This window comes from Lepidochelys kempii, chromosome 10, assembly GCF_965140285.1.
Source record: "Lepidochelys kempii isolate rLepKem1 chromosome 10, rLepKem1.hap1, whole genome shotgun sequence".
Lineage (NCBI taxonomy): Eukaryota > Metazoa > Chordata > Testudines > Cheloniidae > Lepidochelys > Lepidochelys kempii.
Genome location: NC_136389.1, coordinates 17,848,292 through 17,868,048, shown reverse-complemented (window position 1 = coordinate 17,868,048; position 19,757 = coordinate 17,848,292). Strand labels below are relative to the sequence as shown.

The 19,757-nt window shown below is 39.4% G+C and overlaps 1 protein-coding gene across 4 annotated transcripts in view; it reads left to right on the top strand.

Moving 5' to 3' along the window:
- Window positions 1-19,757, top strand: part of VPS35L (VPS35 endosomal protein sorting factor like) — a 120,323-nt gene that overhangs the window by 14,340 nt on the left and 86,226 nt on the right. For 2 of the 4 annotated variants that reach the window (XM_073362284.2, XM_073362282.2), the window contains exons 7-10: window positions 2,325-2,453; window positions 7,628-7,712; window positions 12,174-12,233; window positions 18,593-18,689. In XM_073362284.2, the coding sequence (XP_073218385.1) occupies window positions 2,325-2,453; window positions 7,628-7,712; window positions 12,174-12,233; window positions 18,593-18,689 (371 nt within the window). The other 2 variants (XM_073362283.2, XM_073362285.2) reach the window with 2 other exon arrangements.

The following is a 19,757-nucleotide window of genomic DNA, read 5'->3' as shown; positions in this document are numbered from 1 at the left end:
CTCCCGCCCCAATATTCCATGCAGCATCAGGGGCTGCATCCCTACCTTGCCACTCCACCCTGGGGAAGTTTAAAGACTTCACATACAGTGACCTGAGAGCCATGGTTGATGTATGTGTAGGTAAAATGGACATGAATGCACTTTCCACTTCTTTAAGTGCTGTTCCATAAATGTATGAAGGTTTTAATGTATTTGCATTTAATTTGCACAGAATTTTTTTTTGCAGTGTGTTTTGTTACATAATAAAAATCTGTTGTTTGGAAAATTATTTATCTTTATTAATTCTCAACATATGCTGCAGAATGCCTGGTGGTACTGAAAGCACCCACTTGTTGTATAGTATGACACAACTCATTGGATCAGTAAAAACAACCCCACCAGTGTAGTAATCATAAATGTACAACAAACACCACAAAATTAATAGGTGCATTGACACCGTTTATTCATAGATGTACACGAAGTGCCACATAATTCCTAACAGGCCCCAAAACAGCAGGATCAGGGAGAGAACAATACACCATAACGTTACAGTGGCTCATTGTTAAAGTGCTCTTTCAAAGCCTCCCTTAGCTGTATGTATAGCTTCACATTGAGCTCTTCTAATAGTCCTTGTGTCTGGCTGTTCAAACTCAACAAACAGCTGATGGATCTCTGCCCTTCATACTGCTGGCAAGTTTTCTCCCTTGCTTCACAGATGTTATACAGGACACAGCAGGCATCTATAACCACTGGGGGTTTTTTGTCACTAAGACCGTGCTGTGAGTAAACAACGCCAATATTCATTCAATCTACCAAAAGCTCAGAACCTGCTGAGCTGGTAGTTGAATCTTTCCTTGGTGCTGTTGAGGTGGCTGGTGTACAGCTTCGTGAGCTGGAGAGCAGAGGGTAGGCCTGGTCCCCCAGGATCACTATTGGCATTTCAACTTTGCCAGTGGTAATCTGCTGGTCTGGAAAGAAAGTACCTGCAGGTAACTTTTTGAATAGTCCTGTGTTCTTAAAGATGTGAGCACCATGCACCTTCTCTGACCACCCAGCGCTGATGTTAGTGAAGCATCTCCCATGATCCACCAGTGCTTGCATAACCACAGAATATTAGCCATTTCTGTTGATTTACTTTGTGGCAAGGTGGTCTGGTGCAAGAATATATAATGTATGTATATGAGTGCTGTCTATTGCTCCACAGCAGCTGGGGATGCCCATTGCTGGAGATCTATCCACTATGTCCTGCACGTTGCCAAGAGTCACAGTCCTGCATAGCATGAGACAATGGCACTGCACACTTGCATGACTAATTTTCCATGACTTGCATGGTTAATTTTCCAACTCCAAAATGCTTTCCCGCTGACTGGTAGCAATCTGGTATTGCAAGTTGCCAGAGCACTATCGCCCATCACTTCTCCAGCGTCAGTGCAGCTCTCATTTTGGTGTCCCTGCCCTGGAGTACTGGGGTAAGTGCGGCACACAGATCAGGGAATGCTCCCCTTCTCATCTGAAAGTACTGCAGCCACTGCTCATCATCCCAAGCGTGCATTACAGTACAATCCCACCAATCATTTCTTGGGCCTAGATTCGGCACTCTGCTACCTGTAGCTGCTCCGTGAATGCCATTTGCAACCTTGAATTGGTCCTTGTTTTGTTCCACAGCAATCTATCCTCCAAGAAATTGTCATGCTCCTTGCTGATTCAGTTCTTTTTCCAGCTCTGCAGATACCTCAGGATAGTGCATCCTATGCTTGCAACTCTCATGACAATAGGTCACAGTTAGGCAGGCTCCATGCTTCTGTCAGAGATGGTGGACAGCAAGGAGGGCTTTGTGGGTTCATGGGATTTTTTTTAAAAGGCATGAAAATTTGGGGATGGGGAAAGTTGAATCCTGGGAAGTTAATCCCTTGCTCCCAGTCACCTCTGTGTGACTTGTTTCTGCTCCATTATGCATTGCCAAAACTTCTTAAGAGAGTGCACTGGACGGTGGTGAGTTGCACACTGGGATACCTATCCATGGTTCATCGTACTGTGCTTTGACACAAGCACTCCAGGTGCGTATGTGCAGCACTGATGCAAGGAACCAAGTAGGCAAGTGTACAAGTGATATACCAACTGCGGCAGCTCTATGCTGATTTAACTTGCATTGGCAAAAGTTTGTAGCGTAGACGGCATGTTAGCTCAAGTGGCAGAGCCTGTGCAGTGGATCTTAAGGTTCCAACCTTGCTGATGAATCTCAAATTAGGAAATGTTAGGTTTAAGGTTAATAGATTGGCTAAGTAATAGGTATCTTCTTTTTGTTGGTTGCCTCTTTATTAAATGCTGCTGTTTTTTCTTGTCAGGGTTCACAAAAAGAGCTGTTGAATTTGACTCAGCAAGATTACATGAATCGGATTGAAGACCTCAATCAGTCACTGAAGGATGCCTGGGCCTCTGATCAGAAAGTAAAAGCTCTAAAAATAGTTATCCAGGTCAGTTTAACTATGCGTGTGTTATACAAAAATAATGAGTTTTGTTTATTTAGAAAACAAAAAGATGAGTGAATGTTACTCTAGCTATAAGATTGCTGTGGACCCCTCCACCATGCTCAGAATTCTGAGGGTAGGCATAAAGTGTGTAAAACTCTTTGCTATATGATTACCAGCTTATTCTGGCCCTAAGTAGTTGGAGAGCTAGCTGCTACTAATAAAGTAGTATGAATGTCATGATGACTCCCTAGCCCACGGTGCTGATCCAGGCATGCACTTAACGTGCTCGAGAGATCTCATTTTGATAGTGCCACTGAAATTGTACTTAAAGTTAAGCATGCACTCAAATGCTTTGTTGGATCAGGGTTTAAGTCTCTCAGAGGCAGTAGTGAAAGCCCCATAACTGAGAACACTTAAAGTTAGACTGGACAAAACTCAAGAAAATGTATTGTACGGAATAATCTTAATTAGAAAGGGGAATGGATTATATGATTTTTATGATTATATGGTTTTTTAGCTCTCTAAGATTTATAATGTTGTAAATAGTTAAATTGCAGTAAAGTTATTGGTGATCACATACATCTTCCTCTAACGTGATCTTTTTATTTTTGTTTTATTTTTCCTAATACTGTGCTTAGATGATATGGAAAATAATACACAAATCAACGTAATTGATACCAAAAATTGAGACTTTGAAAATGCTTTTATGTTGTACATTTTAGTACCATTGGGAATTTGACATTTTTACCTTTGTGAATGTATTTTTTTGTAAATGCTAAGGTGCAAAGTTAAGTGTGGGGGAGTGATGAAGAAATATATGCAGAATAGGCTGAATCTCTTAAATGTTTATTTCTAGACATTCTATCATTTGGGTTTTTGTTTTTTGTTTTTTTTTAAATCAGTTTTGTAAAGGAAGTACATAGTTCACTGGTCTCCATTGAAATTCACTTATGTCTTTTGCAAAAGCTGATGTTTTGTGACTAAGATGTTACTAAGAGTTTAGTTTCTCACCATTTTTTTTAACTATGAACTGATAACGTCTTGGAAGTTGATCAAGTATTAAAGAGATGAAAAATTGCCTAATTGGTTTGAAATAAAATGAGGCTCCTTGAGGAAATCAAAATACTTAGATGATCGAAGAATGCTTAAGATATTCTCTCTGATACATATGCTTTGTGTTAATAATTTAGAAACAATAGATCTGTATCTTTAAGATGCTTATCACATTAAATATTTATTTCTGGCTTACAAAAAATACACATTTATGATTGTTTCACTGCTCTGGCACAAAAAAGCTGTGAGCTCATTTAGTAGAAGTGAACATGCTTATTTCCCAGTCTGTAGTTCTGAAAGTAGCTGCAAAGGGAGCCTGAAATTCATTGCAACAGATATTTAGAGTTGCATCAAGTAGACTTCCAGTGTAAAAATTCTTTTTTTTTCATCGGATGTGGCAAACTGCTGCTATATTCCTTTCAAGGACTGTTTGTTGACTTACAAAGTAAACATTATTCAAAGAAGTTGATATCATATTCCAAATACATGTAGTGTGAGATGCTTGCAGTGTAGATCATATGTGGAAAATATTTGAAACAGCGAGTGTTTTCTTCTAAATATATGTCTTTTTGGCAGTAATTCTGCTTAGATTAATTCATTAACACTGTTCTGATGCAATGAAAGTTTTAATTTATTTTTTAGTTTTTGATTCATCTATCTTCAAATAAAATAAAGCTTATAGGACCTCCTATTAGTCAAACATCAGTTGAAGTTAAACCTCTATCTAGGGCTCATCACTGTAGTATCATATTGGGATATATTCTACACATGTTATATACTATCCTCTACAAATAATAAATGGTTTGGGGGGCAGTAGCTGGGAAACTTTACCCTGGGATAAAAATAGTTCCTGAGATCGTGCGGGTTGCCTGAAGCTAACATCACAACTGAAGGGACAATATATTACCAGGTTTCTTTTATCCTTGCCCATCTTGATTCATTTTTGGGTACGGAACAGAGACTACTGATATTGCTGGCAGCTGATCTCCTTATAATGTATGGTGCCCATGCTAATTTGTTAGATCCTTCAGCATTTTTTTGTCATCACTGGCCACAAGTATTGTTTCCCTGAAAGGTTGTTGTCTTGCAGGGGATGGACCTCTTGGAGTGAAGTGGAGTAGAAAGCTGCCATGCTAAGTGTTCACTGATGCCAAATATAGACTACTGTCCACCTGTGGCAATAACTTAGCCTGCTTTTGGCCATGTCATCAGTTTCTAGGTAGATTTTTTTTCCCCTTTAAAGTTGATATCTATTTGGTTTGGATACCTAATAATTCAAAGGAGTGAAAAATACCTTTACTTTGCAAGTCTTCAGTACAGTCAGGAAAAATGAATTAACATTTAGATGGAAAACTTGTTTCAGCAGGTTTCACTGGATCAAGTCACAGTTAAAATTTGCCGTCTGCCTGCCTAGACTGAAAATCTAATAAATTAACAGTACTGCTTCTCCTAGACTTATTTTTCCATTATTTTGTTTTAAAATGTTAGTTGTACTACGGTAGCACTTAGAGGCCCCAGCCAGGTCTGGTGCCATTGTGCTAGGTTCTGTCCAGACATATAGCAAGAGACAGGTTAAGCCTCAGCCAGATTACAGTCTTACAAACAAGATGCAACAGGTTGGTGTGACAGATGGGATATGGAGAGAGAAGAAAGGACAGGGAAACCCTTAATACAAGCAAGTTTAGATTAGGCTGGCTGAGTGCACAATTCGTATGTGTAATAAGACCATCAGTAGTAGTAATCACGGCTTGGAAGTGAGTCTTATACACGATAAGGTGGGGATTTTGATTGGGGAGGAAAAGGGGATTCGTAGGTATAAGGGGTAACATGGGAGAAAGCGTGAAGGTGCTTGTGGGAGAAGTGGATAAAAGGCTGTTAAACCGTACAATAGAGTCAGTAAAACCAATGTTGTTAAATTTTTATTGGCCACTGATTTCCCCCCCCCCCCCAACAAAATAATGGAACGATGGCTAGCGTAAACTGCTGTTTTCTGCATTATCCTGGTTTAGTAAAGTAATTGAATAATCTGATTAAGCACAGAAACAGTTCAAAGATTCTCTAGTGATGTTTAAGCTGTATTAATTTGTAAATTACTCTTTTGTGGGGGATGGCACGTGTTAAGAAATAGGACAACTGAATGTTAAAACTTGTATGAATTTGCCTTTAAATGAGGCCAGAGGCAGAGTGCAGTGAAGTTGCAACAACCTTAGAAACTGAGACACTGATGTAATGTTAATAGTCATCCGGAAAGGTTACATAAAGTCAGGGTTGTTTTTCCAGTAGCGGATCCCCTTTGGAAAGCTGTTTAAGTTGGAAATGCTGGTAAAGTTTACAAAGGAAATGAAACATAAATCAGGAGTGAATAGAGTTAAGAAAATGATCTTTGAATTTGGATGATTATGCCTTTTAGTAGCACCAGGGAATTAGCAATATTATTAAAAAAAGCAAATTGTCATGAAAAGTGTGGTGACCTAATAGTATTTTATCACAAGAAAATACAATACCATATTACAATGCCTTTGTTGAGAGGAAAACACAGAATATAAATGTAGTACCTGTGGGATTTCTGTGTATATAATATCACAAAAGGATTTTCAGAGGAAGTCAAAGGAAGATCCTAAGACATGGTTCTGTGTCAGACCATGTTTCTTAGAATGATACCAAAATTGAGGATGTTCCCATCTTGTGATTTACTTAACCCACCTACCCCCAAAAAACAACTCTCAGTGGTCCCTGGGTAATGTCATAAGAAAAGTTTAATATTATATGCATAACTACTTCTCACCCATAGGAACCCTCATTCTCCATGAAAATTCTAATCCCTACCTGATTCTAGGCCTGGGCATTAATTACATCTATATTTCAGTTACTGAAATATTATACCAGTTCCTGTGGTAAGAGATGGAGGAAACAGAAATGCAATAAATTGATATTTAGAAAAGAGTGTGAATGAGGGAATACCTTTACTGGAGCTTCACTATTGCTGGATCACTCTGAATTTGAGATACTCTTAAACATATTACTACTCCCTCTTACTGCAGAGGTAAACAGTTTCCTAATAAGAGTACAACATTATGAGCATACTAAATGGCGGGGGCATACTTTATTCCCAGAATTAAACATTTGTCAATAGGGGGCAAAAACCCAGCCGCATCACAACACTAGAAGTAGCTTGATTTAGGGCCAGATTGTGAGAGAACCTTGTTAGGGAAATGGAAAAGTACACACAGAGCCTTGCCTTCCACAACTCCATGCAACAGCTTGTACAGTTGCAGTACTTGCTTCGAGGGAGTATCCTGAGTGCCCATGGGGGGTGCACAGTGCCATAAAGGGAGGAAGGTCTGTGCTTGTGGGTTCACTGTTGGGTATGTGAGTCTGTGTGTGTGATAGTTTTGTTTTGTTTTTGGTACGCATAGAAGAGATAACAAAGAATTACTGGGAAAGCAACTAAGTATTATTCACTAAAATTCTCTTGGAAATATAGCGCAAATGAGCTATGTGATAAATTTAAAAGACTGCAGGAAACTTTCAGGTTTGACCTTGTAGGTTTGACCTTGTAGGGTCAGAGTAGGCCAAAGTCTTTCCAACACTTCTGCAATGGTTGGGGTCTCCCTTAGAGGGAAGGTCCTGTCCATTTGCTGAATCAGAAAGAAGGTCCTGTGTCAGTTTAAACTCATCTCCTTTTATACCAATGTCCTTTCATTACCTGACGGTCTTTGGAAAACCCAGTCTGAACCAGTATATGCCAATCTTCCCAAGGGATGGTACCCTGCTGCAGGTGTGCCTGATGATTCACCTTAATCTCTCCTTCTGCCCCAACTGTTTAGTTCCTGGAGGAGCTGTGGTAACTCACCCCTGCTGAGTTGCATTCAATCACTGACCCACAATGATACATAAACCATTCAAAAACTTAATACAATGTCATCCTCAAAGATGCTGCATGTGATTGCGATATCTGTCACAGCAGGTATCTTGCAGTGTTCTGTCAAACGATTCCAAAGTCTCTAGGGATTTTTATATGGCACTCTCCTTTGCTAATTCCATCACTGACTACCTTTAAATTGGGTAAACAGAATTTTGTATCCTCCTGGTAAAGCTTTGTTCCTTTTTTCTTTCTTTTCTAGTGTTCTAAACTTCTTTCGGACACAACAGTAATCCAGTTTTATCCAAGTAAATTTGTTCTAATTACAGATATACTTGATACATTTGGTAAGTACTTACAATGGACCTACGATGGATTCATTTTTATTAATTTTTTTGTAGAATTACAAAATATTCTAGAAATAGAACCTATAAAGAGTTTTAAGGAGTTAACATCAACTGCTTTAAGGATTTAACTTTTACAAAAAATGTAGATAGTATAGGGAACACCCTGTCTGATGAGTCAAAGACATTAAGGACAAGCCAGCACAGCCTGTAGAGAGAGAGAAATGGATAAACATGTCCCTTTGGACTGTCCTCTCTCCCTTCACTAGACTTTAAGTGATTTGTGGTCAGATTATTGCATCTTTGCTTCCTTGAGATCCACTCTCTCTAGTTGTGTCTATTTTGGCTATTTAAAGATAGTGGTGTGGTTGTGATACTATTAAGAGGGATTTTCAGCTCGTCTGTTAGCCAGCTATCTTCAAAATATGCAAAGGTCTACCAGTCTCCTCAGTCATCCTTTGATGCTGGAGCACTTACTAATTGCCCTCACCCTCAGACCATCTCAGACTTTCACTTTTTTCAGCTCCAGGTCACCTCCACTCCAGTGAGTTCCTGGATATGTTCCAGGTTGGTTTCAGGCTGCTTCTAGGCTTGAAACCCATTGATTAGGGGCACAAATAAACTCAGGCTAGCTATTGTTGGGGTCAGTTGACTATCTTGGTCATGCTGGTCTTCTCGGTAGCCTTTAATGTGATTGACTATGGATGGTTGCTTTGGCAATTGAAGGATATAGCTTCTGTGTCAGGAATTGCTCTTGATTAGTTCCTTAGCTGATGGGAGTCAATTGCTGGTGATGGATAATGCAGAGTTCTTGCAGGATCTGTCTTATCTGTAAGTTCCTTAGCTTATGTACAAAGCTTCTTAGCAAAGTCAAAGTATTATAAGTATATTGATATTCTGCACATCTTGTCCAGGGGCCTTACTGACTTCTGGTCTGGAGAGATGCTTAGATGACATTGCTGGCTGGACATGTCAGATCTTTCTCATCCTTAACCCATGGTAGGCGGAAGTGTTGCTAGGTACTAAGAATTGTTATGAGGAGTTTCTTCCCTTCCTTGATGCCTTTACTTACTGACTGAACATGTTTTAAAGTAATGAACCAGGTGAAGATCTCTAGTTTTATTTTTGTTTTTATCTTGCAACAGTAACATAAGCCTTTGTAATCATAGGCTGTGTCAACTAAAGTAATTTCTTAGAATTGCTTCCAGCAGTAGTTCTCTCTCACTTACAGATAGTACAGAATGTACAAGCATGCCTGGTCACTGGATTGAGCAATTGTGCATGGTGAACTGGTGAAATCATTTTTAAGCTGGTCCTCTTGGGTTTTAAAACTTCTAATGAGGAGCCTGGCAGTATTTGAGAGATTCTCCATTAGTCTTGTCCTGGTAGGTTTCTGCTTTCTGACACTGTCCACTGCTTTAGGATTGGCTGTCTCCTTAGATCAGTGGGTGATTAAACCTTTGTGGCAGTATCCCCTGTGGATCTCTTTCCTCTCTGGGCATTGTTATTTTTTTATCCTCCCTACCTAATTTTGAAAACTGCCTCAAAACTTAATTTGGGTTGTTATCTCTCTAATAACCATACAGTCTTGTTTCAGTTCCATTCTGCCTCTGTATAAGACTCCCTTGAGGCATCCCTAATGTGCCCATCACCATGGCATTTAAGTGTCTGGCTCATAATTGGGACGCACTAACTCTATCCATAAAATACATTACTCTTCACCCTCCCTTTATTTATCTGCTAACATTCAAATTACTAAGTCTATTTTTATAATCTGTCCATCAGAGTGCTGTGCTTTAGTCCTTGGTTAGTGAAGGAAGGCTTATGCAAAAAGTTGGGTCTTGCAATGTGTTCTGAAACCAAAATGATGGCATGTTGTTTTTTGTTGTATTTGGCTTTGTATTGTTTGTTTGCTTGGTTCAGTACCTTAAGCCTCTTTGTGAGGGTATGCAAAACACTATATGCTATATTCTGTTAATGATATTTATATTTTCATTAACTGATTCTGCAGATTTTCATATGATTCTCTTATTTATAACAATTTTAAGTAGAACAAATATTTAAGTGATATATATAGATATATGTCCCTTTAATGCTGTGTTTGGGCTCAGAATATTTTTCTGTTTTGTTTTTCTATATTACTAATAAACATGTTTAATTTAGAGTCCTAACAAGAATAAGTAAGTACATTACTTTGTGGCCTGTTCTAGAAATGTAATAGTTATCAAAGTAACTTCTGAAAGCCAACAATCAATTCTGTTTCAGAATAATATATTGTTTCACTGAATAACCTTGAAAGATGAATAATCATAAATACATACAATATGCCGTAATACAATGAGTACCACTAAAGTGAAGTCATGAGATAAACATAATTTGTTATGGCTGTATGAATTACCAGTTGTAGAAAACTAAAGACTCTAGGGAGGAAAATAATTGAGATGATTAAATAGTTGGTTATGTTTTATTATTACATAAACAATTGTCTCAGTTGGCTGTCTTCTCCTAGGGAGAGTACATTTGCAACAAATACAAGATTAATTCTGTGGAGTTTCAATACTCGTTTTGCCTTGTAGGTAGATGCTTACACAAATACAAAAGAAAGAAATATAATTTCAAGGATAACTGGAGACTGGATGTATCTCTCTGAATCAGATCTTTAGGTAGTCTCTTGCCATCAGTAAAGCATTTTAAATCAAGTAAATCTATTGATATGGCAGGTATTTTAGATTGGGTTTTTGGGAATTACCAACATGATGAAACATTCATCAGCCACACTAAAATCTGTGGAAATGCCTTACGGATTGCCACTAGCCTGGTCTCTGCATGTAATTCTAAGCAAGCAGGAAAAGAACTGGAAAATATTGTTTTCTGGACACAGCTGCTTTTTAAATCCTTATTCGATAATATAAATGTTTTATGCTTAAAACTTCCTGATTTTCTATTGAGGTATAAATAATAACCCTCTCTTCAAGCTCCTCCTGGAGGAGGTGATAATGGTGGTGGTTTGCTTAATGGCCATAACAGTAAGCAAATTTAGGATAAGTTGGAAAATGTAAAGTTGTAATTTCACTAACTTTAAATCATTATATTCCCAGTCAGATCCAATGCTTGGATTTGCAGATAATAGCAGCATATTGCTCTTTTCAGTGGCTTATGCCCTGTCTCCCTTCTGGAGCCATCTCATTTGGCCCTGTTCTTGGTTGGCAGGAAACAGAATTGGGGCTCAGTATTTAAACACAGTTCCAGTTATGCCAGCTTCTAATACAGTATGGATGGACATTTCTAAGTTTGAACATGATTTGACTCCATCAGCTCACTGGTTGGCTAAACTATGTGAAACTGGCTTATCTGGGACAAAGTTCAAACACAGTTCATAGCTCCATTGTAGATGGGGGAGCCTTCTTTGACACAGGGCAGATGGGAAGCTCTTCATTTTCCCTTAGTATATTTTCATATTCTTTTAATGCACGAAGAAACCTGACTCTTGAGGTCAAGAAGAAGATTTTCGTTAATTAAATTAGGTGCTCTGTTTATCCACGCCATAATTAGTATGTGGGATTCCAAAAGTAACTGAGTTAAACATTTAGGCAAACAATAATGCAGACAGATTAGATTAGGTACATCATTCTTCAAACAATGCTTCAATGGAAGTGTTTTATTTAAAAAAAAAAAATCTAAACACATTTCTTTAAATCTCCAAAAGGAAAAAGGTGCACTTTCTCTGTGTGTTTAACAATGAGAGGCTAAAACAAAACTATGGGAAAGGTCAGGATCTCTAAACTTTGAAATCTAAAACTATATCTCAACTTAAAATAATGTGTTACGTAATGTTTCAGGAAATTATCACTCTATCGCCTAACAGCTTCCTAAACCTTAACAATATTTCATTCCATCTCTTCCTGTTTGTGGAAGAGTTGAGCTATAAAAGCTTTCTTTAATTGGATATAGACTATGAAATGGTCAAAATGTTTTGCTGAATTATTTAATCTAATTATTAATAATTTTAATCAATCTTGGATTTCTTTAACGGTGTGGAACTGATTTATTACAGCCTTTTAACTTGAAATGTATTGTTGGTGTTTAACAGGATGTGCTGTGACAGATGCAGTTGTTTTATATCCCCTTTATGTCCTTTTCTACTTATTGACAGTTGCTAAGAATAATACAGGATCACTGCTCAGTGAAGAGGGGGGCACCAAAAGTTATTTCCTGGTCAACAGGAGATGGTTGGAGTAATCTGACCTATCCACTGCCTTTGTTCTTAGTGAAACTAAGAGAAATTACAGCATGCAAATCCTCAGTGCAGACCTTCAAATCTCTCAGATTCACTAGATGGCAGCATAATATAATGGAGTTCAAGGAAGTCTTTGCAGATGAGATTCCTGGACCCTGTAGAAAACCATCATTATTTCACAATTTGCATTTTACAATTTGCTAAAGATTAACCTATTTTCTTGGCAGGAAAACTAGTATATGAAAGAATTTTATCCATGTGTCTGGATAATCGCAGCTCTTTACCAGGTAACTTTGTGCCTGCCTTGTGCTATTCTTCTTGTAGAAATGTGTAAATTTACCATGTTTACCAAGCTAGGTTTGGGATTGTGGGGAATTTCAACAATACGTATCCTGAAACACATTCAGTTTTGCTTCCAAGCTTTATAAAATAAAAACACATGGGAAGACTTTAGTGCATACCTCGATTCTTATGGGGGAGAACTAGAGTTTTTAAATGGGGCCAAGCCAGTGGTGCAGTAGAAAAATATGACCTTGTTAATGTCCTCTGAAAATAAATCGGTCTGCTCATGTTTGCTGAGTTTGGATTTAGTTGCTGTTCCTAGTTTTTAACAAGGGAAAATGTCTGTAACAGGTTACTTTAATCACTCCCACAACTTTACGTAAGTTTACTTCATTACTATAAATAACCCAAAATAAAACTTGTGACAGTAAAATGTACTCATTTCCAGTTTTAATGATTCTCAACATTGGCACGGTCTGTTGTGGGGGGAGGGAAGAGTGTGTAACTTCTAGGGCAGGAGGAAGTGGAAGACAACTGTTGGGAGACAGCTAGGATGGGACTACTATTCCCACTCACTCTAGTTCTAAAACAAGGAGAAAAACCTTTGTCCTCTTCTCTCCTTATACTCTCATATCCTGAGCATCTTCCTACAGTTTTTCAGCATCCTTATAACATGGTTTTATCTATCTGCACAGACCAGAATAAACCATATTACCACACTGTTTGGCCACAACCATGTTTAAATATGGTTATTTTCATGTTGTAGATGAGCCCATGCAAATTTCATTATAAAATAAAAGTATTTACCTTTGATTTCATCACAAACAGCTTGCAATACTAAACCAGTAGCATCATGAGAAACAAGTCAGTAATAATATTTTCTTTGGTGAGCTTTCTTTTTTCTCCTTGCTATTTAACACTCTACCCCCTGCAGACCGCTCTCTCTGGGTGAAGCAAGAGTCAAAATATCTTGGAAAGAAATCTCTACCAGCAATGATATCAGGACTGAAATTTTCCAGTAACATACACACACTCACAATTTCCTATGCAGAACCCTGCCTTGAGCAGCTGCATGAAATGAGAACCAAGTCATTGGTATTTGTACTTGTTCTTTCTGTTCCAATAAGGTTAGATCTTCTGATTTAGTACCAGAGTTCTCTGCCTCCAAAAAACCAAATTACAGTTTTCAGAGTAGCAGCCGTGTTAGTCTGTATCCGCAAAAAGAACAGGAGTGCTTGTGGCACCTTAGACACTAACAAATTTATTTGAGCATAAGCTTTCATGGGCTACAGTTCACTTCATCAGATGCATAGAATGGAACATATAGTAAGAGGATATATATACATACAGAAAATATGAAAAGGTGGAAGTTGCCAGACCAACTCTAAGAGGCTAATTAAGATGAGCTATTATCAGCAGGAGAAAAAAACTTTTGTAGTGATCATCAAGATTGCCCATTTCAGACAGTTGACAAGAGGTGTGAGGATGCTTAACATGGGGAAATAGGTTCAATTTGTGTAATGACCCAGCCACTCCCACTTCAAGCCTAAGTTAATGGTATCTAGTTTGCAAATCAATTCAAGTTCAGCAATTTCTCGTTGGAGTCTGTTTTTAAAGTTTTTCTGTTGGCTCTTGCTCATTGAAGGATACCTGAGTTATGTTTGTCTGTGAGGGAACAATTGCAATGCTTATGTGCAATTAATTTAATTTGTTCAGCATTTGCTAATGAAACCAATATCTTATAGAAAAGAACCTGTCAACAAAGGTGATTTTCCTTTAAGTGGTAATCATTGCCTTTACTTTAAGCAGATGATCAAAGTGTATTTCTAGTATGTTCAAGATCAGTAATTCTGTGATGACTTTTTGCTATAGTTTGAGGGATTAGCATTTTGAGGGTTATGTTAATATCAACTATGTTCGGGTTAGCACTTTTCTTAACTGACTTGGCAGTTACAGCACACTTGAAATAAAGACATCACATTCCCAAAGTACAGTGTTATGTAAAAGACCTCTAGCTGTGGGGGGTGGGGAATTGCACTTTCTCTAAAATTTCGACACAGGCTTAGTGTTCTGAGGAACAACAACAAGCACAGCAGCAGAATAATAAGTAGAAATGGAAAAGAAAATTCCGCTTCCAGTCAATGTCATTAAAATGCTTTTGTTTGTACATATATTTCCTGGTTCCTGACAGAAAGGCATGTAGTTTATGGATAGAACTTTGTTCCTTCATCATTGTTTCTAAAATTGTAAGTCCAGTGGGACAAAATTGGGGGAAAAAAAAGCAAAGGTCTACCACTGCTTGCTTAATATTGACTAATACATACCTTGTAGTGAGAAATATGTCTAAAGTCTTGTAGTGAGAAATATGTCTAAAGCTGTGTAGATAGAGAAGAGTCCTTTGAAATACTTTACATATACTGCAAAAAGCTGATTCATCAAAAGGTGTAAGTTACAAAGATTGAAATATAAACAGACACGGAACAAAGAAATGAAGTCTTCTCCTCTGAGAGGACTGTGCCTGTGCTTTTTAAGATTACTAGTTTGGTGAAGATGCCATTCTTTTAGTGGTTTACTGTGAAACATCAGGGTGAAAAATGAAACGGACAGCAAGCTCCAAATGGGGTGGTTGTGCAGATAAAGGTTCCAGTCTTACTGTAAATTACTGTTGTTTGTTTTGAGTTAATGGTAGCAGGGACAGACTCATAGTCTTCAAGGGTGGTCACAATCTTGCTAGGATCTTGGGACCCAGTGGATGATCTGCACTGAGGACTTCTGGGTTTGGGGCCCTTTACCTGATAAAGTCCTAGCTCAGTGCAGAAGATTCTCCTTCCTCCTCCTCCCACTTTTAAAGCAGGATGATTCTGGTGGGAGATAGGAAGGCCAGAGAGAGAGGCTGGATAATACTGCAACATAGAAATTACAGAAATGTAGGGCTGGAAGGGACCACAAGGGATGTCTAGTCCATCCCCTGCCATGTCGAGGCAGGATTAAGTATGCCTATAGCATCCCTGACAGAAGTTTGTCTAACTTTTTCTTAATAACCTCCAGTGACGGAGATTCCACAACCTCCACACTTAACCTGTTCCAGTGCTTAACTATCCTTAAAGTTAGAAAGATTTTTCTTAATATCTAACCTAAATCTCCTTTGCTGCAAATTAAGCAGATTACTTCTTGTCCTACCCTTTGTGCTCACAGAAAACAGTTGATCACTGTCCTCTATATAACAGCCCTTAACAGATTTGAGTATTTTTATCAGATCCCCACTCATTCTTCTGTTCTGTAGGCTAAACATTCCAGTTCTTTCAACCTTTCCTCAAGAGGTCTAGAAAACCTGACCTATATCATCTTTGTTGCTCTCCCCTGAACTCTCTCCAGTTTTTTCACATCTTTCTTAAAGTGTGGCACCCAAAATTGGATACAGTGCTCCATCTGAGGCCTCACCGATGCTGAACAGAGCAGAACTGTTACCTTCCATGTCTTAAATGTGACACTGCTGTTAAAACCTCCCAGAATATTTATTTGCCTTTTTTGCAACAGAATCGCATTGTTGACTCACATTCAGTGCCCATATAGCTTTGTCTGTTGCCACTTTCAGTATCCAAGATTTGTTGGGAGGGAAGAAGAGGGTATTCATTTTGTATAAGCACAAATATAGGTATCAGCAAAAGGATGAGTCTGGAATTATTCCATCACTAGTTAGCATTTCCCATGAAGCTGAATTTGATTAAGGATTTTGCACTTTTGCTACAGCTCTCAAATTTAACAGTGGCAGTATTATGAGGCTTCCATTTCTAGATTTTTAAACATTCCACTGGAATATAGACTTTTCCTTGTCAGCATTATTATTCAGTGTGTGTCAGAGTGCCTTTCCTTGAAATAAAAGGAGTGCTTGTGGCACCTTAGAGACTAACAAATTTGTTAGAGCATAAGCTTTTGTGAGCTACAGCTCACTTCATTGGATAAATACAGTGGAAAATATAGTAGGGAGATTTTATATACACAGAGAACATGAAACAATGGGTGTTACCATACAGACTGTAACAAGAGTGATCAGGAAAGGTGAGCTATTACCAGCAGGAGAGCGGAGGTGGGGTGGGGAGAACCTTTTGAAGTGATGATCAAGTTGGGCCATTTCCCGCAGTTGACAAGAACAGTAGGACGGGAAATAAACAAGGGGAAATAGTTTTACTTTGTGTAATGACCCATCCGCTCCCAGTCTCTATTCAAGCCTAAGTTAATTGTATCCAGTTTGCAAATTAATTCCAATTCAGCAGTCTCTCGTTGGAGTCTGTTTTTGAAGTTTTTTTTGTTGAAGAATTGCCGTTATACTTACCTACATGCCTCCAGCTTTCATCCAAACCAGACCACACCACACGATCCATTGTCTACAGCCAAGCTCTACGATACAACTGCATTTGCTCCAACCCCTCAGACAGAGACAAACACCTACAAGATCTCTATCAAGTGTTCTTACAACTACAATACCCACTTACTGAAGTGAAGAAACAGATTGACAGAGCCAGAAGAGTACCCAGAAGTTAACCTACTACAGGACAAGCCCAACAAAGAAAATAACAGAACGCCACTAGCCATCACCTTCAGCCCCCAACTAAAACCTCTCCAACGCATCATCAAGGATCTACAGCCTATCCTGAAGGATGACCCATCACTCACAGATCTTGGGAGACAGGACAGTCCTTGCTTACAGACAGCCCCCGAACCTGAAGCAAATACTCACCAGCAACCACACAGCAAAAACACTAACCCAGAAACCTATCCTTGCAACAAAGCCCATTGCCAACTGTGTCCGCATATCTATTCGGGGACACCATCATAGTGCCTAGTCACATCAGCCACACTATCAGAGGCTCGTTCACCTGCACATCTACCAATGTGATATATATGCCATCATGTGCCAGGAGTGGCCCTCTGCGTTGTACATTGGCCAAACTGGACAGTCTCTACGTAAAAATAAATGGACACAAATCAGATGTCAAGAATTATAACATTCAAAAACCAGTCGGAGAACACTTCAATCTCTTTGGTCACTCGATTACAGACCTAAAAGTGGCAATTCTTCAACAAAAAATCTTTGAAGGTTGACAGGGGCAACACTTCTTGTTTTAGTCACAATCCCACTACTCAAAAAGTAAGATTTTTTTTTTTTTTAGGCTTCTGCAGTGGAGGAGGTTAGGGTACCAGGTGTCTGATTTTTTTACCACAAAGCCCAGTTGAAAAGGGACCCTGGCGGCTCCGGTCAACACTGCTGACCAGGCCATTAAAAGTCTGGTTAGAGGCACAGACAGACTCCCCTACCCGGCTCCATGCGACTCCTGGGAAGCTGCTGGCATCTCCCTCTGGCTGCTAGGTGGAGGGGCAGTGATGGGGGCTCTGTGTACTGCCCTTGACCCAGCGCCAGCTCAGCAGCTCCCATTGGCCAGGAACCGTGGCCAGTGGGAGCTGAGGGGGCAATGCCTGTATGCGCAGGCAGAGCCATGTGGTTGCACCTTCGCTTAGGAGCCGGAGGGAGATGTCACTACTTCCAGGGAACCTGCATCCCAAATCCCCTCCTGCGCACCAACCCCCTGTCCTAGCCCTGAAGCCTCCTCCTGCACCGCAAACCCTGGCCCCAGCCCAGAGCCCGCACCCCCAACTAGAACCCTCACCCCCGCACAGACTCCAACCCTCTGCCCCAGCCCAGAGCCCCCTCCTGCACCCATAACCTCTCATCCCCCTGCACCACCACAGAGCCTGCACTCAGAGCCCTCACCCCTGTCATACCCCACCCCACTGCCTCCCAGCCCAGTGAAAGTGAGCGAGGGTGGGGTAGAGCGAGTGATGGAGGAGGGGGGATAGAGTGAGAGGGGGCTGGGCAGAGGGTGGGGCAAGGGTCTTTAGTTTTCTGCGAATACAAAGTTGGCAACCCTAGAGAAGGTGAGAGTAAGGAGCGGTAGGGTGCAAGAGGACAAAGGCAGAGAGGATAAAGATAAAGAGCAATATTTGTCAGCTCTTCCATATGAGAATTTCATAGGAGTTACTTGCCTGGCTCTAAAATAATAATAAAGTATATTATGAGCTACTGGGTTGACATCAGGAATTAGGCCAAATGAAATAAATCAATATTACTATAAAATAGAAGTGGAGCTCTGGTTACCCAGCATTGCTGCTCACTCTGGGTTTGCAGTCAAGCAGTTGTCTGTATTGCTGGAAAGGAGATCCTAGAATTACATTGTCCAGTTCATTACCGTATGTTTAACTTCTTTTTAAAAGGAAATACTCAATGTACTGTTTTAAATAAATGTAACTAAAGTAATTTATTTCAGAACTAAATGTAATATGCTTGGCTCTGGCTTTGTTTTTACAGATAATTTTACTCCAGAAAGTGTTAATGATACTGCCAAAGAAACCTGTTTAAACTGGTTCTTCAAGATTGCTTCAATCAGAGAGCTCATTCCCAGATTGTATCCTTTTCAGATGAGTTTGACTGTCAAAATGGTACACTATTATGCGTGAAGTTTTAAAAGGAATTCAAGTAATATGAGAACATAAACTTCACTATGTTGAAAATCTAAACAATGATGATCACCTCCGGTTTTAGTCTGAAAATATCTGTCTATCTTGTGTACTTACATGCCCCACTCCCATCACAACAGTATTTGAACACCTCTCAATCTTTAATGTATTTATCTTCACAAGACCTCTGTAAGGTAGTGAAATACTGTTATTCCCATTTTTTTAACAGATGGGGAACTGAGGCACAGAGTGGCTAGGTGACTTGACCCAGGTCATACAGTCAGATTGTGGTGGAGCAGGAAATTGAACCTCAGTCTCCCAAGACATAGCCTACTACCCCAACAGCTGGACCATTCTTTCTCTCCAGAATAGGAAGGCAAATGGAGCTCACAATTGTTTTATTACAATTCGTATAATTTTTGTTACTATAGTGTCTGTCCAGGACCCCATTGTGCTGGCCGCTATAGAAACACAGAACAACAAGACAGTCCTTGCCCCAGGTTTTGCATTGAGAGTGAATTCCAACTTGTACTAAATCTTAATAGTGTAGTAGTTGAATCAGAAATCCAAGTGTCTATAGGATTTTAATGGTAACACAGACCTGTTAGCTTCCAAAATTTCTGTTAACCCCATATTGATCTTCTCCTCCCAGCTCTTACTTCTCCCTTTTTATATTGACTCCTTTAATTTTGTTTGGATTTTGAGCTTTGAAGTATTTTTGAATTCTTTGAATAATGTGCTACTGTAGCCTGAGTGCCATGGTGGTGGCTGGGGGGTGCGGTAGCACGTGATGATGATGATGATGGTTTATTGAGTTTACATGCTATAAACTGGACATATTTGAAAATGAAATGGAAAAGCTATAAAAGCCACAAAACAAGTAGTGCAGTTGATGATATTAGGTCTCAGAGTACCCTTACCATGTGGTGCCCAAGAGAAATTAATTTCACAGCCAGGGAGTTGTCACAGTTCAGGGCATCTGTAACTGTATTTCCCTTCAGTGGTTTAGCAAGGGC